The sequence below is a fragment of the Vanacampus margaritifer genome, chromosome 15, assembly GCF_051991255.1.
Source record: "Vanacampus margaritifer isolate UIUO_Vmar chromosome 15, RoL_Vmar_1.0, whole genome shotgun sequence".
NCBI lineage: Eukaryota > Metazoa > Chordata > Actinopteri > Syngnathiformes > Syngnathidae > Vanacampus > Vanacampus margaritifer.
Genome location: NC_135446.1, coordinates 6,099,970 through 6,121,012, shown reverse-complemented (window position 1 = coordinate 6,121,012; position 21,043 = coordinate 6,099,970). Strand labels below are relative to the sequence as shown.

The 21,043-nt window shown below is 39.8% G+C and overlaps 1 protein-coding gene across 2 annotated transcripts; it reads right to left on the bottom strand.

Annotated features, from left to right (window-relative positions):
* Window positions 1-1,189: 1,189 nt before the first annotated feature.
* On the bottom strand, window positions 1,190-20,610 carry ipo8 (importin 8). 2 transcript variants are annotated; one of them, XM_077545112.1, is made up of 25 exons: window positions 20,239-20,610; window positions 18,150-18,231; window positions 17,284-17,440; window positions 16,401-16,559; window positions 16,131-16,287; window positions 14,867-14,956; window positions 14,643-14,737; window positions 12,952-13,036; window positions 12,720-12,854; window positions 12,218-12,317; window positions 12,017-12,093; window positions 11,567-11,683; window positions 11,254-11,343; window positions 10,802-10,967; window positions 9,145-9,305; window positions 8,907-9,032; window positions 8,282-8,357; window positions 8,028-8,153; window positions 7,794-7,891; window positions 6,263-6,358; window positions 5,948-6,168; window positions 5,303-5,508; window positions 2,355-2,588; window positions 2,101-2,230; window positions 1,190-1,697 (listed from the first exon to the last, which is right to left on the bottom strand). In XM_077545112.1, coding segments are annotated over exons 1-25 (3,069 nt in total). In that variant the 5' UTR covers window positions 20,323-20,610; the 3' UTR covers window positions 1,190-1,696. The 2 variants fall into 2 exon arrangements, with proteins under 2 accessions (XP_077401238.1, XP_077401239.1); XM_077545113.1 differs by having other exon boundaries at window positions 8,291-8,357.
* Window positions 20,611-21,043: the final 433 nt, after the last annotated feature.

Here is a 21,043-nt window from a genome sequence, read left to right as displayed (position 1 = left end):
CTTGTTAAGCCAAAAAAAAAACCGCATATGTCCTGCAGTTGGTGCGGATCACCCGTGGTACGTATTCAGACTGCGAAGCGAACCGCACTGAGTACGTTTGGAAGCGGACCGCACCAGAATTCGTTTGTGTGTATTCAGATCTGCACAAAACGTCCGGATCATCGTGGGAAACGAACTCTGGTTTGTAAGTGTACCAAACATCGCAGTGAATACACTCTTAGAAAAAATATATTTTATTGGACATTTAGAACAGATATACAATTTGCTATTAATCGTGAGTTGACTATTAAAGTCATGCAATTGATGACGATTAAAAGTTTTAATCGCCTCACACCCCTATTTTATACAGTAGTCTGCTCGAGAGATGGGAGGAGTAAAATGGCCGCCCTGTGGCTTGCCCGACGTGCGTGTATAGGCTATCGTACTCTATCCCGTCAGAGATACAGATCAGTGGGTGTTTTGCACTTGTTCCCACAGAGAGCTCCGCCTAAACTGTTTCCCCGAATTCCAACACTAATCTTCCGTAATTCTACACTTTCACAAACTGTTTATCTGCCGCCTGGACTCTCTTATTTCTATGGTGGGTGTCCGCTGTGTCGTCGGACATATGACACTGGACTAAACCGAAGTGTTTCCTCATTCCAACATAAATATCACTTTTTGCCGCGTTTAGGGTGTCACATGACCATGGACCAGTAAAGTAGTTTGCGTTATTATGTAATGAGGTTGTTCTTTTTGGGTGAATAAGTTAATGATTGCTAATAGATGATTTTTGTTATGGTTAATATAAGATACGGATATTATTGACATGCTTTAGTTACTTTTTGTTTTAAACCTGTGTATGTGTTAAAATGGTTTGCTCGGAGGGAGGGGCTAGTGCAAACTCGGTCCTCGGGCCGGAGTCCTGCGTCTTCTGGATGTTTCCCTCATCCAAAACCCGCAGGAGTCTGGTACCAGGACAGGACAGAGAACACCACTGACTTACAAATACAAGTAGATGAACCGTTTTTCCATTTGGGTCTCGTGCTATATGGTCTTTGTGTGGTGACGTTGGAATGGTGTGAATTAGTGAATAAATGTAGAAATCGAGGCAAATAATGTAGAATACATGAATTTGTGATTTTTTTCTTTCTGCGCTTGGTGTGAGTCTGTAAACAATCAATAATTGAGCAACAAAAAAAGAAAGCAGTGAGATTTTACATGATTTTATGATTCGCAAAATTGTTTCAGTAAAATTTTTCAGTACACAATACAAGAAAATCCATTTCTCCTTTAAGACATCATCGGCAGATTGCAGATGTATGTCAAAAGTAAACATCAATCTTACACTTTCGAAAACCCAGCAACCTGACAAAAATCTTTAGCGCGCAAATTCCATCTGATGAAATTGTTTGCTACAGCGACAGTTACAGGAGGTTATATTACATTACATGCAAACACATTTGTGTTTGTGCTATTTTTTTTTGAGAACCACACACAGGCACACACTGCAGTTTACTAACAGTAAGAATGATAACTATGACTTTTTGAAATGTCGAGAAAATATAAATATAGTCTGTCGTGGTGGATTGTAATTTGTGGGGACTACATAAATTGCACAATGTCCCAAATGACAGCAAATGAATGTTAACCTTAAGTTGCCTGAACAAGTCAGATCAGATCGTCTTCTTTAGAATCCTCAGCACTTCAGTGGAACTCTGAAAAAGGACAAAAAAAGTTTATCAACACACAACAAATAAAACACACCTCACGTGTATTATTGTAAAATGATATATATGGATGTGTTTTTTGCAGCATTACGCTCCTGCCGTTAAGGATCAGTCTGTCTACTTTGTATTAGACGGGCCACAAGGGGGCAAGAAACGGCGGTTCAAGTTCAGCATGTAATGCAAAAATAAAAAATACACTTGGTTAAAACAAAAGAAAATGATTACATAAAACCTGATTGCTCTAGTCTGCGCTTTATTGATTTTGAATCCAACTTGGATATCAATGTACCATCGATTTGCACACAAGAACGTTGGGAAATGAAAATGCTTGGCACGAGTGGAAATCCACAATCCATGTTTGTTGTCCGTCACTCGTCATGTTGTTCCTTACCACTGGCCCTTGGTGGCAGTGCTCCTCCTCTGCTGTGAGATGCTGTAAATCTCCTGGAGTTGGGATTTCTGGTCATCGCTGAGGGGTGCAGTCAAACGCTGGTACCAAGCCATATCTGTATTCTGGATCCCTGACAAGTTACACACATTTTCAAGCCTTACCTACTCATTCAAAATAGAGTGATCTATCGATTGATCAGCAAAAAAAAAAGAAGCAGTTTTTACAAATGTGCAGAGGAAGGGGGAGAGACTTACTGAGTAGGGAAGATGCAAAGAAGTGATATTCATCTTCTCCATTGTCATAGTCGAGGGGTGTGCTGTACTCTTCCAGAGGTGTTCCTTCAAAGCAACTATCATCGTCCCAGTAGTCGTCTTCTTCATCGTTACTCTCATCTCCTTGGCCCATCGGCACGCTGGATTGCTGCTGCTGCTGCTGCTGCATGATACTGCACTTTTCATTCACTTCATCCTCATCACTGGGAATCTCCTCTGCAGATCAAGAACATCATTTGCATTTTTTTCCCTTTTACTGCCAAACATAATCCAAAAAGAAAACCCTTTCCAGACAATTTCGAGCATTTTCACTCATCTTTCAAGGCAAAATAGAATATCGTGTGCTATGACTACGTTAACATGCTGGAATGATTGGATTCCATTTTCTCATTAGAAAAAAAAGTATGATTCTACCTTATTCCGTTCTTTAGTAATCACCAATTGAAAAAAGGTCATTTGAGTGACACCAAGCTGTAAAACAAGCTTTTTGTAAAAAGATAAATTTTCAGCACAACTGTGACTTTGACATTAACATTGTTTAGTGACACTCTGTGAATTAGATTTAATATGACAAACACTTTAATCATTCACGACATCCTTGAAAACATTGTATTTCCTAAGATCCACGATCTTTTTATTACTTTGGAACCACAGGAGCACATTCAAAAAAGAGACACAATGCGGCCATCTGCTGGCCATAATTAGTGGATGTTTTTTCTTCTTCAGCTCATTCATGAAACCAGAGCTGCCAAGACGTGCTGCCCATTGAAGAAAAATAAAAAACGTAGTTGACGTCAATGAACGTCATTGGTTGTCCGCGTTGGGAATTCCGTTAACGTTATTTAACGTTCTTGGCAGGGAAAAAAGTTAACTCACTCAAATTTTGACTATTTGTCCTACATATCATTCCAAATCCAATTCCAAAGAATTATTAGGCATCAAGCAGAGGTGCACGTGCGTACTGTGAATAATCATGCGTGCGTCAGATTCGATTGCCTCAACACGTTCCAAGAATATCGCAGCCATCAGTGACCGTGAGCAGTCAAGTTAACGGCCACAAATGATTGCTTGATTGGGAAAGACAAGTACAGAACTACTTGTGACGTTTTTATTTTGAAGTTGGCATTGTGGCGCTCGCATAGTAAGAACAAGCGTTATGGTGGCCAGCTTGAGTTGCTTGAGTCACATTACATCAGAGGTGGGCGATTTATTTTTCAAAGTTGTCTTGCTAAAGGCCACCAACGCACTAACTGATTTGTGAATTGAATGTCTTTTTATTTATTTTTTATTTTTTTTATAAAGCATTAAATTGTAGTGTCACTTGTTTAGCCCCATTAAAACTAAAGACTGACGAAAAAAATTGTTTCAGTCACATCAAAATAACCAAGCTATCGCCACATATTAACAATAAATCACTATTTAATCAACATTCATATAAAAAAATGTCTCCAGTGTCCACATTTAAAAAACTTTTTTTTTTAAGTATGCTGACACGCTCAAATCATTCCCAGGGCAAAATCCTCTCTTCCCTCCATTGTGCAGGAAATAAGATTGTTGTAAACATGAGGACCACAGTTGGTGTTGTCGCTATTCATTAAAAAAAAGAAAAAAAACTTGATCAAAGGATTTGTGAAGTCACTGAATATAGTGACAATATGTTGAAGTTGGCAACACTTACAAGGAGTTGTTTCTTTTGTGCGCCAAAATGCATGTACATCAAAATAAAAGCAGTGCATAGGTGATGTTTTAGTTTCACGTCCTAAAGACTGACTGGGTAGCACCAAACAACAACTTCTGGTGTTCAATTGAGAACCACGTCAAAATTTTGGTATGTAAGATTAAGAACCGGTTGTAAGCACAACTAGGACATGTCTGCCATCTATGAATGGTGATATTGTGACTTAAAACTATAGCGCAAAGGTGTCAAACTCCGGTCCTGGATGTTTCCCTTCTCCAACACAGTTGATATATGATCAGGTCATCAGCAAGCTCTGCATAAGCCTGATAACGATCCTGTTGATTGGAATCAGCTTGTGTTGGAAGAGGGAAACCTCCAAAACCTGCAGGACTGCGACCCACGAGGACCGGAGTTTGACACCTATGCTATAGCGGATGCATTTTCGCCGTTCTGCACCCGCAAATCCGCATATTGGTGGATTTATTTTTCAGTTTTTTCCCACAGTAACCCTGTTTTTTTTCGTGAAAAACTTATATTGAATCAGTGTTTTTTTAATTAAATTTTTTAAAATGTTTTCCTGGGTTGGTCCCAAAAACATATAAATATGTTCTATTTTAAATGTCTTAAGTGTCCCAAAGACGTATTTATACGTTTTAGGTGTGTGGTTTTTTTTTTAATGCTAGAGCATGCAGAAGGCTTTGACGCAGCCTCTCAACTGCAAAAAACAGAAGTAGTAGTTATTACAGAAACGGCCAGGAGGTGGCAGCAGAGCAAAGGAGGTGAACCAGGCCCATGTTGAAAAAAAAACTCAATTACTCATAAATCTTAACAGGTTTGTAATAATGATGAAACTTAGCTATATTCTAATGCTAGCTGCTGCAAAACGGAAACAGATGAAAGAAGATAATCTAATCTTTCTTTTGGTAGATTGCATGCTTTTATAACAATAGAACACAATATTCTGTGGACCTTGCAAAATCAGTCAAAATACAGTAAACCAGCCGGGAGCGAAGGGGGTTGCTTCAGAGAAAATGGCTGCCAGTGAATGAGTTAAAGTAGAGCTGCAGGAAAATGTTTGATTTCTACTCATTTTTTTGTTGATGCTGATGACAGTAAGCTCTATCAATAAAAGCGCACTTTCCATATCTTTCTGTAGTATGACCATTTGACTGATCGACATCAGCATGAATATCACGGAAATTGTCCATATCATTCAGCACAAAGGCACACTTTCTCACACACACTGCCTCACCATTTTGATCTTCATCCAAAGCCCTTGTGTTGGCCAGCAGGTCAGGTTTGTTGACATGATGAGAAGCAGAAAGGTGCTTGAGGCCCAAGAAGAGGAGCAGAACGGAAGGAAGGATTTGGGCGGCGACGCCCTCCAGCGCCGCCGGACGGCTCGGAAGCTCCATCAATACAGTCAGGCCGATGATGCACATCTTACGGTCGTGGATCCTACCAGTCAAGTGAATCAAAGATGCAAACGGTCAACATAGTTGTAATATTAGAAAAGTAGGGATGGGCAAGTATAGATACCAGGTATCGGTATTGGGCCGATACCTGGCCTTATTTCAAGTATCGGTACTTGTGACGTTACGACTTCTGGCCGTTTTACAATCAGGAACTAGAAATTAAAAGAATAGAATTTTCCATTCATTTTATGCAATTTTAAGGGGGAAAAATGCAATATTGGGGTATACTTGGCTTGTCTTTAAAATGATTAGTCAGTGTTTTTTGGGGATATTTTTTTTATATTGAAGGTTGGTATCAGTATGAGTACTCGTCAGGGCTGGACTGGCAAAAAAATTAAAAAAATAATAAATAAATAAATAAATCGGCCCTGACATTTTGACTGATGTCCACTGTATGTAAAAGGACAATTGGTGTTTCTGACCCAAGGAAGAATTCCGTGTCGTTCATCCACTGGTTGATGAAATGGGCGGTAATGGTCTGCGGCTTTTGGGAGAAGCGTGCGTTGTCCAAAGTGTGCATGAGAATGGCTGGGCTGTAGTAAAGAGCAGCGATGGCCACTTCCAGGCACATGATCCTCAGCTTGTTGGACTTGACACCACGTGTCAAACGCTCCAGCGCCGCTTCCACAAACAGAGGGATGCACTGCAGTTAGCAGACAGAGCACACACTTTTTACTTCCTTGATGAACGGCAAGCCAGACCCGGAGTCGGGATGTGAAGTCAGAACGCTTTGTGACCTGGTCAATCCCTCTGCCTTTGCACTGCAGTATGATCACCTCCAACAGTTTGGCAGCCTGACACTCGGCTTCTTCGCCTGAATCTGAGGTCAGCACCTAGCACAGATGAATGATCAAAACTCACCAGAGATGGGAAGTAACAAAATACAAATACTTTGTTACTCTACTTGAGTAGTTTTTTTTTTAGCACTTTGTACTTTCCTGAGTATTTATTTTTTAGATTACTGTATTTTCGTGACTATAAGGCACACTTATAATATTACATTTCCCCCCGCCTAATAGTGAGGCGCGCCTTTTGTTTGAGTTCCAAAATCTGTAAATGTTGTTATGCGACTTCGAGAAGCGCTCCGCTTGACTGTCTGCGTGGGAACATTTCTGCTGACGTATTGCTTATACAGGAAATCCAGCCCTGGTTGAAGACTGGCAGGCATGAGAAACCTAAAGTCTCAACTGAAAGATGACGTGAGTCGTTTGGTTTCTCATGCCTGCCAGTCCTCAACCAGGGCCGGGTTTCATGTATATAAGATACAGGAGGACGTCATGGTGCTCACTGCTTTCACTTTATGGAACTGCGAGAGCGAGTTACGCCACAATCGCAAAAGCCGGCATCATTTCTGAGGAGCCGCACAGTAACGGGACTGACTCTGACAATGATGAGAGGGAACCTGGCTGAACTGAACTCACTGTTTACATTGTTAAATACTTAAATGCTTTTTTTTCTGTTCTGGTACCTTTTTAAAAACATACGTTAGCATGTATGCATGCATGCTAGCGTATGTTTTAGCGTGAAAACATGCTGGCGTATGTTTAACCGAGTCTGCGCCAAATAGTGCGGTGCGCCTTATGTGTGTGTTAAATACAGAAATAGCACCCGTAACTGAGACTGTGCCTTTTAATGGTACTTTTTACTTTACATTTTATCTGTATTTTTTACTTGATACATTTATAAAACAAAGTCGTTATTTATGTTTTTAAATGTATGAAAACGATTCAAATGTTGACCTGGAAGAAAAAGCAGCCGTCAATGTCTCCTGTCTCCACCAATCATATGAAGTCCCCCACATCCCAGCTTGTGATTGGTTCTACGACACGCTATCACATGACGTCCAATTTGCTAGATTAGAACAACAAGTTAATATGAGGGCAATGCGCGCCGCCACTACAGAGAATAATTTGAAATTGATAAGAACGCCGCAGAGTGCCAGTCAACAATACGAAAGAAGGTTCAATCAGGTCAGCGAGGAGCGGACCAGCAACATGAGCGAGTGATACTCAACAGTGTCGACTCGACGCAGGGCAAGCCAGAAAATCAACCCATTTTTTGCTCCATTAGCTAATATCTTTCAAATTGACGTAGGAAGAAACATCCGGTAAAAATACTTTTTACTTCTACTTGTCAAACGATACTATTTTACTTGAGTAATTATTTGAGTGAGTACTTTTACCAAAGTTGTTTTTTACACAAGTAATTGTACTTTTCCCAAGTTAAGTAAACCTAAACAGCAAAATATTTTGATTTAGTTCAGATTACCTTTTTGCACATGTTGTAGATGATCTCCAAATTCTTGGGGTTGGATAGGAAGACATCTGTATCCACCGTGACGTAGTTGTGCAAAAGTGGCATCATATCTGTACCACAAACACATCATTTGTTTTAAAATCACCGAGGATTATTGTTGTGTCATCAAATAATGTTAATAAGATGACACTAGTGCCCATGGTATGTAAACTTGTGAACACAAGGGTCAAGCCAGGTGAGACCAACCAGTGAAGTAGTCAAAGCAGTCATGCTGAAAGACGTCATACAGGACGCTCAGCAGCTGCCACATCTGCGGCGAGATGGTCTGGCATGTGAGTCCGAATGCCAGAGACAGAATCTCCTCATAGAATTCTGTCAATGAGATCAGTCAATGTGACTTTTTTTATTCTCCACATATTTGACGAGCACCACGGAAAATAAGTAGCAGTAAAAATAAGTGTGAGTTTGCCAAACACGATAAAGCCCCTGCACACACACACCTGCCATACCTATGATAGGTTTCTGCAAGACCAGGCCAATCACCTGCAAACAGATACCTTCCAGCTGTTGAGTGATCTGAGAAGGATAGAAGATAAAAAGAAGACAAAACAATCATATACAATATAATATTCCATACAGTATTTTATTTTGCTCCTTCTGAAGTGTGTACCGTACTATAAGGGCATCAATTTATCGAAAAATGCTCAGATTGACCTATCCCACATTCAGGTGTGTTGAGGTAATTTTCTGTCACTAGGTGGGATTAGTGTTTCATGTTGGACATTGGTGACAGGACCAGTACGTTTTTCTTTCCAAATTCAGAGCAATTGCTATTAAGAACCTGAAGCAACTCATGGACTCTTTCACTTTGTTCATTGTAAATTACAACTAGTAACCAGTCAGTCCACACAAATAAACATATTTTTTTAATCACATTTATTATTGCTAAATTGCATTGTAATGACTTATTTGTACAATGTTGCATGTAAAATAAAGCATGAATATCAACTGCATTTAAACTTTTAGTGCCTTGAGACATGCTTTTACCAAAATCCATTGAGTGACTTTTAATGTCCCGCGGCAAACCCTGTCTACGAAAGGTGTGTGACTACTACACATGAGTACCTCCTTGTGGTCCTCCATGACGGTGAGAATGGTGTCGATGGTGCTCAGAATGCCAAGGGCCATGACAGTCTTGTCCTCATTCTCCTCGTATTCCTCACTCTGAAGAACCCTGGTAAAGATCTCAGCCTGGGAAATACATATTATACAGTACACACAATTGTTTCAAAACATACAGCAGAACATTGATTGGCAAACTTCATTCATTCAAACCGAGACAGTTTGCATCCCAATATCCTACCAGGTTCTGCGTCATGTCAACAGCAATTACGGCAACTTCTTCGTTGTACTCGCAGATCATCTTCTGAATGACATTCGTCAAGTCGTCGTTCTCTGTCTCTTTGACCACATGGAGCAGCTGTTGCATAACAGGTCGAATGTGCGGCCTGATGTACAGCTTTGCTATACAAGCACACAGACACACACATACAAAAATGACAAAAGATAATTAGTTGGTAGTGTTGGGCAAGTTACTTCCAAAATGTCATATATTTAATATTACTAGTTACTTGCAGTAAGGTTCTTTACAATATTACCGTCTGTGTGGAGTAATGAGTTACTCAAGTTCAAGTTTGTTTTTTTTTAAATCAGGGATTCATTTATTTAATCATGATCTTGAGATTCTAAAAAGAAAATGCAAAATTTGCAACCATAGCTGGTAAAGTTAACCTGAAATGAGGACTTTTATCTAGCAAGGGGTATAATGTGAAATATTTTCACTGCGTTTGATTCATATATCTATCAAGATGTACTTTTCAGATATTTGAACTTTGGTCCCCTAAATAAATAATGACAGGCTGTACACCATAAATGAAATTATCAACATATTCAAATTACATTACACACAAGGGAAAATTTACTTTATATTGACATATGCCTTGTTCCTTTAAATATTCTAACAAATAATAGTGATAGATGAAGTATAATTGATAACAAAATTGAAACATGAATTATTAAGGTGACATTTGTGGCAATAATAGAAATTCAGCCCCGCAGGCGCTTCATTTATTATGCATGCCACGGCAATGACGTGACATCAGCATAAGTGGACCTCTCCAACTCTCCATACGTCGCCTCGTTTCCCCAAAACATTTCTACCTCTTCCTGCCTCCCAACTCTGGTGATATGGGATTGACAATTGTCAATAAATATATATAAATCCAAGTGATAAGGTGATCCCCGACACACCACGTGGGACCATATGTACTTCAGCAAACCGGTGTCACGTGACGTCACGACGTGAGTTCGAGTCTGGGCTTCGGCCTTCCTGGGTGGAGTTTACATGTTCCCCCCGTGCTTGCGTGGGTTTTCTCAAGGTACTCCGGTTTCCTCCCACATTCCAAAGACATGCATGGCAGGTTAATTAAGCACTCCAAATTGTCCATAGGTGTGACTGTGAGTGTGGATGGTTGTTTGTCTCTGTGTGCCCTGCGATTGGCTGGCAACCAGTTCAGGGTGTACCCCGCCTACTGCCTGAAGCCAGCTGGTATAGGCTCTGGTATAGGCTCCAGCGCCCCCCCGCGACCCTTGTGAGGACAAGCGGTTAAGAAAATGGATGGATGGATAATAGAATCCGAATTGGGTAGTTTGTCCAATTGAGTTTGTTTAGGGTGACGTCATTGTCCACTGGAGCTCTTCTTTTGGCTCAGAGACAAAGAGATTTTTTGCTCGCTAACAGCCAATCAGAATGATCATCATTCTTCATTATGCAAGTGATGGCGCATTCATTCAAATCTTATCTAAAAACACAATGACGCTCAATGCCTAAATGTTATATATATTTACTGCATTGTTAGTTGCATAGACATTTCCTGTATGTTAAAATATTTTTTTAGCTTATAGCAAATCTGAAAAAAGTATCAACTGATGATGTTTTTGAACGACATTCATCCACGTACCCTCTTCCTGATTGCTGATCAACATTTGTAAAGCAATCGCTGCCTCCACCTTGACTGGCATCTGGTTGTCATCAACCAGGTCCTTCTTGACCAACTCCACAGCATTCCTCAAAGCCATCACGTTGTGGAAACGCAGCTGACTGAAGCAGTGGAGGACCCAGCATGACTGACAAAAACAGCAAAACCACAAATGAATAAAAGCATTCATGACCTGAAAGCGCCGTCAATTCACATTTTATGGTTGCAGACTTTTTGTTTATTCCTCAGTCCACACCAGTAACACTTGCTTACAAAGCCAAACATCTTTTGAATTTACAGATGAATTGCCTTAATTGGAGTCAGCCCAGAAAGCTGAAATAATATTATAAAACACGCCTGTGGTGGTGTGGTTGTAATAACAACCATGCATTGTGTTAGTTTAAGACATAATTTGTAGTGTATGGTTGACTTACCCTAGCTCGCAAGTAACCTAATTGAGAGTTGAGCAAAGGAAAGACATAGTTTTGTAGCATCAACTCCATCTGCTCCATGTAAATCCGCTTCTGTAGAACACACAGAAAAGCCCAAAGAAAAAAGAAGGTTGAAAAAGAGTCTTACAATTGCTGTAAAAACAGATGACGTGTATTTAATTGAGGATCAATCAATCTCTGAACTCATGACAGTAAGTGGAAACCCGCCAACAAGATTAAAAACAATGTTCAGGAGTTGTCAACAAAAATATATATGTCAATATCCCACAACACTCACCCTCTATAATGTACATACCTTAAGTAGGAGCTCAGCCAGTGCTCCAATGCAGTGCAGTGCTCCATCTTTCCTTCGGGAGTCAGACGTGGGATCCATCAGAATCTGATGGCAGAACTCCATCATTTGAGGCAGAACCTTTTAAGGGAAAAGTAAAGAGTTAATTGGACTCATCTTAAACATGTTTAGATGAAACACCCGAAGTTTGAAGACCATCAGATAAAGTCTCTTGGAGGAGTTAGGTCAAATATAACCTCTATAAAAGGCCCCAAAAAAATGGTGACAAATTCCAAACGTAAATCAAAATGGCGGACAAACTTGGTGAGTTTTCATTCGTGTTGAGAGTCTCAACAGAGAAAAATAATAAGAATTCCTACAGAAACGATCGTAACCTCGTAGTAGTCACTGCTGAGTCCCTAACAAAGTAGTCTAGTCATTTTTTCTGTGATGATACTGCTTTCTTCTCCTCACCTCCTTTCTCTTTCGGGCAGCATTGCACAAAAGGCTCTGCGCAGCAGTGGCTGGAAGGGCGTGATCGTCATAAAGGTCTGTGGAGAAAAAAATACAAATCAATCAGCAACATTTTATTGATCTGAAAGGCACTGACATCTCTACATGTCAGTTATTCATTTCCCGAGATTCAATGTAATGCGTGTAAGTCAAAGTACTCACAAAACTTCATGCGGATGTATTCAAATGGGTCTTCCTGCCACAGCCTCTCGTCCTCATCTTTGTAACACATGAGTGGGAAGATCACATCCTGACAAATGGTCTGCAAGAGATTAAAGTCACAAATCACTCAAAACTAATAGTGCATTTACTTCTTGGCTTAATAATAATTTCCTGTAACTTCTTCCAATATATACTGTTACTTATTGGGACAGTATGTAGACTTTTTCAATTTTCCAATGTTCATTCATTAAAAAAAATTTAAAAAATAAAAATTGGGAGATATGTTGAGAAAATAATGAAGTTGCTGTATACAGATTTTCTTTGGCAATATCACACAATATTCCTAAAAAAAGGCATTTTTTCCAGACACACAAAAAAACTAATTTTCTGTAATGAAAATTGCAATGCAAATGTGTTTATCATGAGCCTTGTATTTTGACAATTAGGTTGGACACACCCCCCTCCAAGAAAGAATGATGTCAAACTTCATATTTCCTCTGACCTGCATGTGAGGCTTCATGTGTTTCCACGTCAGAGAATGTGAAATTCCCTGGTTGAGGTAGTTGAGACACTGCTGCAGAACACGAGGAGTAACATACTGCTTGTGCCTGTATTGATCCACTACCTTCAACAAGACCTGGGCAGACAGCGACAACAGAAACAGACAAGTCAGAGCAAGAAAGAGCATTGATTTGGCCTCCTGTTCATTTTATATCCAGTTCACAAACACTTACTAGCTGTAATCCCACCGCATAGGTCTTCAAAAAGAAATCAGCAAATTCAAAGTACTCTTTTGTCACGTTGCCTGGGCTTCCGTATCTGGGAGGGGGAAAAAACTCAAATGAAAATGTATTTTATTTGGATATCATGTGATGGACAAAAGTGGTGTATAATTGTCAAGTGGAATGAAAAGTATCCATCAGTGTCATTATTGAGGCCACACGGTGAAACTTTCACCTGTTGGTACAGGAACAGGTAGAACAGCTGCTTTTGTGGAGACCTGCCTGGCTTCTGGCTCTGCTATTGATGCCGGCTGCGTAACCTGCTATGTCTTTTCTCTACTCCGTCCTCTTCCGCACTAATCCCCTCCACTGTTGCTGCCCCTGTCGTCTCTTTCTGTCCTGTTCTAATATTCTTCTTAAAGTGGAAGTCAACCTTAAACATTTCTTGATAATAATGTGTTATATCTGACCTCACTCGTCTAAACATGACATTCTGATTAATATATTTGTGGATTATGAGTTAGGAAGCAAAATCCAGCCGCTTTTATCCATCTCAGGCGGCCATTTTGCCACTTGCTGTCGACTGAAGAGGACGTCACAGTTGCCCAGGCAACGACCAATCACAGCTTGCCTGTTTTCTGAGGCTGCGCTGTGATTGGTTGGTACCTGAGACTTGAGCAACATTGATGTCATTTTCAGTCGACAGCAAGTGGCAAAATGGCGTCCCCCTGAGATGGATATAAACAGATGCTTATCTCATATTCCACTAATGCAGTATTAACCAAAACACCATATTTAGACTAGTGGGGCTGCATAGAACATATTATTGTAAAAAAAAAGGGGGGGGGGGGGTTGATTTCCCCTTTAAAACAAGAAGAGATTCTTGTGGGCTTTCTCTTTACTGTGTCAAATGGACTGACATAACATAGCTAATGTTAGCTATGTAAACTTATTAACTCATTCACTGCCATTGACGGCTATAGACGTAAAAAATTAATTCGAACTATTTCTATTCGTTTCACATTTTTTTCCCCACTTTTGTTAACAAGAGTATGAAAACCTAGAAAAAAATGTATTGTACGTTTAGAACAGATATACAATTTGTGATTATTCGTGAGTTAACTATTGAAGTCATGCGATTAATTACAATTAAAAAATTTAATCGTCTGTCGCCCTTAACTTTTTTTATAATATTTTCTTTTTTGTCTGATTACTTAATTATTTAAACTCAAGATTAATCATAAATTTTAAATCTGTTCTAAACGTACAATACATTTTTTTCTAGGTTTTCATACTCTTGTTAACAAAAGTGGGAAAAAAATTTAACCTAATAGAAATAGTTCAAATGAATTTTTGACGTCTATAGGCGTCAATGGCAGTGAATGAGTTAATGACAGCATCTGCACAACGTAGAGAAGAAAGTCGACTTAACGGTCCAGGGACGAAAAATAGTGTCCCTTTGTACAGGAGTTGTCAAAGTCCGTTCCACACAGTCAATAGACAGAAACTGGTTGTGCTGCAGTTTTCACAAATGTACATTTCAGACTAGATCCGGCAAACAGATGCGGGGGCAGCTACGCGGTGGCCATGTTGGCAGGGGCATGAAAGGAAATGGAAATGGAAAGCATGAGCGTTAGCTTTGTATAGCTATTGTGAGTTCATGAGAGTGAATCCCGATGTTCCAAAAAGGGATCCATGCTCACCGCTTGAACAGTCTCGTGATGACACGCAGTGCCCATTTCTTGCACTTCCACCATGGTAACTCAGGACGGTCATCTTCATCCAGTTCCAAAGTCTCCTAAGAAATGAAGTGAAATGTGACTTTGTGATTCTACAGCAAGCAGTGACCTCATATACCATTCAAGGTGTAATGGAGCCGTTCGAAATGTATTAGAACAGTGAGCGATGGGTTAGTAATTTGTCTTACAGCAGGGACGTCACGATCCATTATGGCACGAAAAACTTCCATCCATTGAGTCATCACCGTGTTGTTGATCAGCTGGAGAGGAAGCGAGTACTGCAAGTAAAAGTAGTAGTAGTAGTATCAGTACCAGCAGCAGAAAAAAAATTAAAACACAATTTTGAAACTGGGCTGGGCAAAAAATGATGCTATCCTTAGCTAAATATTATGTTACACAACTATTTGTCCTTTGGAATTGGGAACCAGTTCATCTACACAGCAAATGCTGTCGTGTCAAATTGAGTTAAAAATCTAGTGTTCATTATTTTTGAGTTACTGTACTGGGTGTTTATTTGGGAGTTGTTTGAACGCTCACAGTGCAGAAAAAGCTCTAGCGAGTCACACTCATTGACTCCAGGCTGAGTCACCTTATACATCCGGGCTCTTTTCTCCTACAAGGCAGCCGCATTTTCCCCTGGATTTTAAGGACAACTCTGGGTCTGGATTATTCAGTTTTATAATGTGAGGATTAAATTATACAGTTCTTGAGTTAATGTAGAAAAAACGTGTGAGACATAAAACAAAACATTTCCGGATTTTCATGAGTACTGTAATTTATGTTCATTATTTTTTCTGTTAAAACTAAAAATTATGTGGCTATTTTGCCGTACCGGTAATTTGTATTTACCGTGAGTCGTGCGGGAACTAGGCCTACAAGAAAGAATTTTGCGACAATGAACATGTACTATCTCATGGCGTACTTGTTAGTGTTGTTGCCCCCCAGAGTGCTAGGTACTAGGTTCGAGTCCCACTGTCTCCATTTGGGTTGGAAAATAAAAACTTGTCAAGAAGTAACAGTAAAACTGTGAAAATTTTAAAAAAGGAATGAAAATAACACTTTGAAGATAAAAGTAACAACAAAACTGTGAGAAATTAACACCAAAAAAATAAAAGGAAATAACACTATTAAGTGTTAAGAAATAACACTAACAATGTGAAAAAATAATACTGATATGTGAAAGTAGATAGCACTTTAAAGTGTAAAAAGTTCACATTTATGTGTCAAATAATAACACTATGGATGTTGTAATTTCACTCTACAAAAGAGTAAAATGTTTACTTTTAAAAGTGCAAATTTAATTTGTGAGAGCAATAAATGCTTTCAACACAAAGGGACGTGAGCAGTGAACCTCTAACACACAGCGTTGCACCCCTGCACAGCAGCGAGCGATACTACCTCCATATCGGTTCAATGATTTGATATCGACAGCCCGAAAGAGGCAAAACATACCTGTATAAGAGAATGGAAGATTTTAAGGATCTGCTTTTGAATGAGGGCCGAGAAGATGGTGGCGTCATTCAGCAGCTGGATGATGAGCTGCTGAATCCTCGGCAGAAAGATTTGCATGGCTGCAAGCAGCGGCTCCCTCTCATCCGCCTTCCTGTACCTGAAGTGCAAACACGTCGTCATTGACAGCAAAGACGTGTTTAATTTCCCCACACAGGACAGCAACTTTTGATTCCTTGCGTAAAGAAATGAGCACAACAACAGGTGACTTACTCGTAGGTTTTGACGAGTTGGTAGAGAGCCAGCAGGCTGCCATACCAGCTGCCACTGTTGTTGGACTGCAAGTACAAGCTCAACTCGTCCACTATGGCAGTCCAACGTCCTGGGAAGTCGTGCTTGATGATCGTTCGAAGACACATCGTCAGCTGGGCGCTGCATAGCAATCAAGTTGCTCAAGTTAATACTGCCATACGATTACAGTCACATTTGATTTCAACTCAGATTATACATGTTAATAAGATGCTGATATATATTTCCAATCATATACCGATCAATTAGAAATATCAGCTCATGATAGCTAATACTGATGGCTCATTACATAGTGCTTTGTTTGTTGTTGCTTTGGCGTGAGTTAAATTCTTACTTTTGCATAGATTCGCCACTCTAATGTTTAAGATCATCCAACAAATGTAACAATCAGACAACGATAACTCAAGTAAACATAAACACAGTTATTATGACTGTCAATTTGTCAGTAGTAATTCCCAAATTTTTGGTAAACATGCAACCAGCACGTGCACACACAGCGTCAATGAAAATACCGCAGGAAGCAGGAAGTTATGCAACATATACTGTAGGTTGTAACCAGTCTGCCTCACTTCCTCCAGTTTTATTGCATTGATACATATTAGTCATTTTTGTTTCATTTTTAATTAGAACAATATTAACATTTATCAGTATTAAAAAAAATGGATCCGCAAATATAAAGGCCTCCCTGTTTACAATATAGATGCCCTCCCCCCATCTGCAATAAACGACAGCAGCAAGCCACTATTTCCACAAATTGTGTATGGACAACACTGCCGAATATAAAATGTAAAATGGAGTTGACGGTAAAGATGACAAATGGCATGAAAGTTTGCAAACAGATCCGTACCGTATGGTCTCGGGACAGCGGATGATGCCCTCCACAATGTGGTTTCTGATCTGCTGGCGGTCGTTTTCATGAATGTTGAAGGGGAACACCACTTTTCCCACAGATGGCTCCCTGTCCTGCCAATACTGGCCAATCATGTTCTTCAGATAGATAGCCGCTGTGGGAATGCACACACAAACAGATAAACAAATAACAAATGCAGAATGATCAAGATACAGTAGAAAAATTCCCACTGAGATTTTGAATCGGTCTGCTAACTGTTGCATATCTGAAACCCGCATTTGAAAGTCTTGCAATGGTCCAATTTTGAAAGACTGTTGCTAAAATGCTAACAGTTGGCATGCTAACATATGAGAAGATGGCATACCAGGTACAAAAAAACATCCCCCTAACCCTGGCCCGTGATAAGGGAATCGATCTAATGCCAACATGATTACACTAACCATTAGCAAGATAGCAACCTGTGTGAAGAAAGCGCTGAGGCATAGAAATGAGGACTGTGGTTCTAATTATAATGCTGATTAATTTTTAAGGTGAGCAATTTTGATTTGCTTCGTATCATTCTTACTTATTGATATTTCTGAGTTATAAATATTTTATTATTTTGGCCTTGTTGACCCTAAAGTTTGTCCATTAGTTATATATCGAATGTTGAATGACTAATATTGTAACGATATGATTTTTTATCAAGTGTCATGATAAAGATGTTATACATTTTCACCATTCATGATCAATACATTTCTGTCAAATGCCCATGTCTATTACAAACTACTGACTAAACTAGTCATTGAATTGGCAACATCAGTGACTGAAGTCAAACACAACAAAATCTGCAAGACATTCATTCAATGGTCAGAACACCATACCTGCCTGCCGAACTGGAAACTCCACCTGCTCTGATGCAATGATCTGAAGCAGGGTTGGTGCAAAGTTGATGATCTTGTAGGACTAAAACACACCAGAACAACCAAGTTCATGCGACATATTAGTTAATGTACATAAAAAACAAAGTGGGTCGCAAAAAAACTTGAAGCTGACAAATGTACAGACCCAATTTTCAAAAAAGTTGGGACACTATACAAATTGTGAATAAAAAACTGAATGCAATTATGTGGAAGCCCCCCAATTTTTTTTTATTCAGAATAGAAAATAGAGAACAGGTCAAAAGTTTAAACTGAGAACATTTATAATTTTAGGGAAAACAATGTTGATTTTAAATTCCATGGTGTCAACAAGGCCATTTTGACCACTGTGAGGCATCCCCTCTTCTTACAACAGTCTGCAAACGTCTGGGGATCGAGGAGACAAGTTTAGAAATAGGAATGCTGTCCCATTCTTGTCTAACACGCGTGTCTCGAACTGTTCAACTGTCTTGGGCTTTCTTTGTTGCACCTTCCTCTTTATGATGCGCCAAATGTGCTCTATTAGTGAAAGAAGTGGACTGCAGGCTGGCCATTTCAATACCCGGATCCTTTTCCCACGCAGCCATGATGTTGTAATCGGTGCTGCATGTGGTCTGGCATTATCGTGTTGAGAAATGCGAAAAAGATCTTCTCTGAAAGTGATGATGCCTGGATGGGAGCATTTGTTGTTCTCCAATCTGAATATACCTTTCTGCATTGACAATGCCTTTCCAGATGTGGAAGCTGCCCATGCGCACTCATGTAACCCTATACCATCACAGATGCAGGCTTATAAATGGAGTGCTGATAACAACTTGTCCTCTTTAGTCAGTATGATATAGCGCCCAAGTTTTCCAGTTTTTTGGAATCGTGATTCGTCTGACCACAAAAACAGGTTTCCACTTTAACCCCTGGCCCAGAGAAACGCCTGCGCTTCTTGGTCTGCTTTAGAAATGGCTGCTTCTTTGTACTGTTGAGTTTCATCTGGCAACGGCGGCTGGCACGGTGGATTGTGTTCACCCACAATGTTTTCTGTGATTTCCCTTACAGTAAGCATTCTTGTTTGCGGTGCAGTGCTGTTTAAGGGCCCGAAGATCATGGGCATCCAGTATGATTTTTTGGCCTTACACACAGAGATTGTTCCAGATTCTCTCAATCTTTGGATGTTGTTATGCACTGTAGATGATGATTACTTCAACCTTTTTGCAATTTTTCGCTGGTAAACACATTTCTGATATTTCTCCACTATCTTTCTGCGCAACATTGGAGGGATTGGTAATTCTCTACCCATCTTGGCTTCTGAGAGACACTGCCACTCCGAGAAGCTCTTTTTATGCTCCAATCAAGTTGCCAATGGACCTCATTAGCGGTAACTGGTCTTCCAGCTGTTTTTTTTTTTTTATAAGACTTTTCCAGCCTCTTATTGCTACCTGTCCCAACTTTTTTGAGATTTGTTGGCACCAGGAAATTTACAATGAACATATTTTCCCCTTAAAATGAAACATTTTCTCAGTTTAAATTTTTGACCTGGTTCTATTCTGAACAAAATATTGAAATTCGGCACTTCCACATGATTGCATTCAGTTTTAATTCACAATTTGTATAGTGTCCCAAATTTTTGGGAATTGGGTTTGCAAAAATGGTAGAGCTGATGTGACTTGCCGGAACGCTCTATACATGTAAACACATACGCAGTGTTAGTCAGTCTCTTTCCTGTACTTAACTACTACGAGCTGAAACTGGATAGCTATTATAGAAATTTAATCGTGAAACACACATACATTAAAAAAATTTAAAAAGTCTGTGTGGAGCTGTGTTACAGAAAAGTGTAAGAAACTATCTATTACAGGTGATGCAACAGAATATTAAGCCATGCCATGTTCAAAAGATCCAAATGTTGCTATTTGCCTGTCAGATACAGCCCCCCCCCCCCCTTTTTTTTTTTTTAGCACCTTGCCCTCCAAAGGTCTCTCTGCACGCCCCTGCCCCTAACCCTGGTCAAACAGTTTCCTCTCATAATTGCAATGAGATAACCAATGTCTTTAGCACCCACCTGATTGAGTTCATCTTCAGCCGCTCTTCTCAGATTCGGGTCGATAGTCCCTCTCAGAGCCTGAATTATCCGGTTGGGATCCATCACTTGACTTTCCTCTTAAGACACTACATGCAAATACCATTGACGCTCCTCACTTAATTCTTTAGGCCGTTGTGGGCATGAAAAAAATTGTCGTTAAGCGATGACTGAATTTGACACGTTCAGACCAAACAAAACCTGAATTAATATTTCTTTCGATGAGAGCCGCTACTGAATATATTAGCCAATGGAAGTGGATTCATTTAGGAAGCAAAATAGCATCCTTTTCAAATTCCATCAAGCTTTAAAAACAACAAAAATACTCTGCCGGTGAGAAGGAACTGGAGGACGTAAACGTAAACTGAAAGCACGACTAAAACGTACACTTTACGGCAGCGCTCATTTGTGGCTCTGGAAGTTTGCTGCTTCCTTGCGTCTTGGGGTTGTTACTGCAAGACCTAGTTATTTAGTTTAAAACAATGATTTGTGTACTATATTAATTTAGGTTTATTGATACACAGTTGTATACAATAGAGAACAAAGAGAGGCGAAAGGAAGGCCACAACGGGAAAAAGTAACTCTGGGATGGAACATGAAACACTGTGCCAGGGCCAAACACTTATTTTCAGTCCCGGAGTTTCATCACTTTCAAGGCTCAAACGGCCCACTTTAGTTCACAGTATTTGAACAAACATAAGCTCACACTTTGTGTACTATCAAGCATATGGCCCTATATGTGTGCCTCCACAATTTCGTATCCTCCTCCAAGTGGCAACAACTTGGG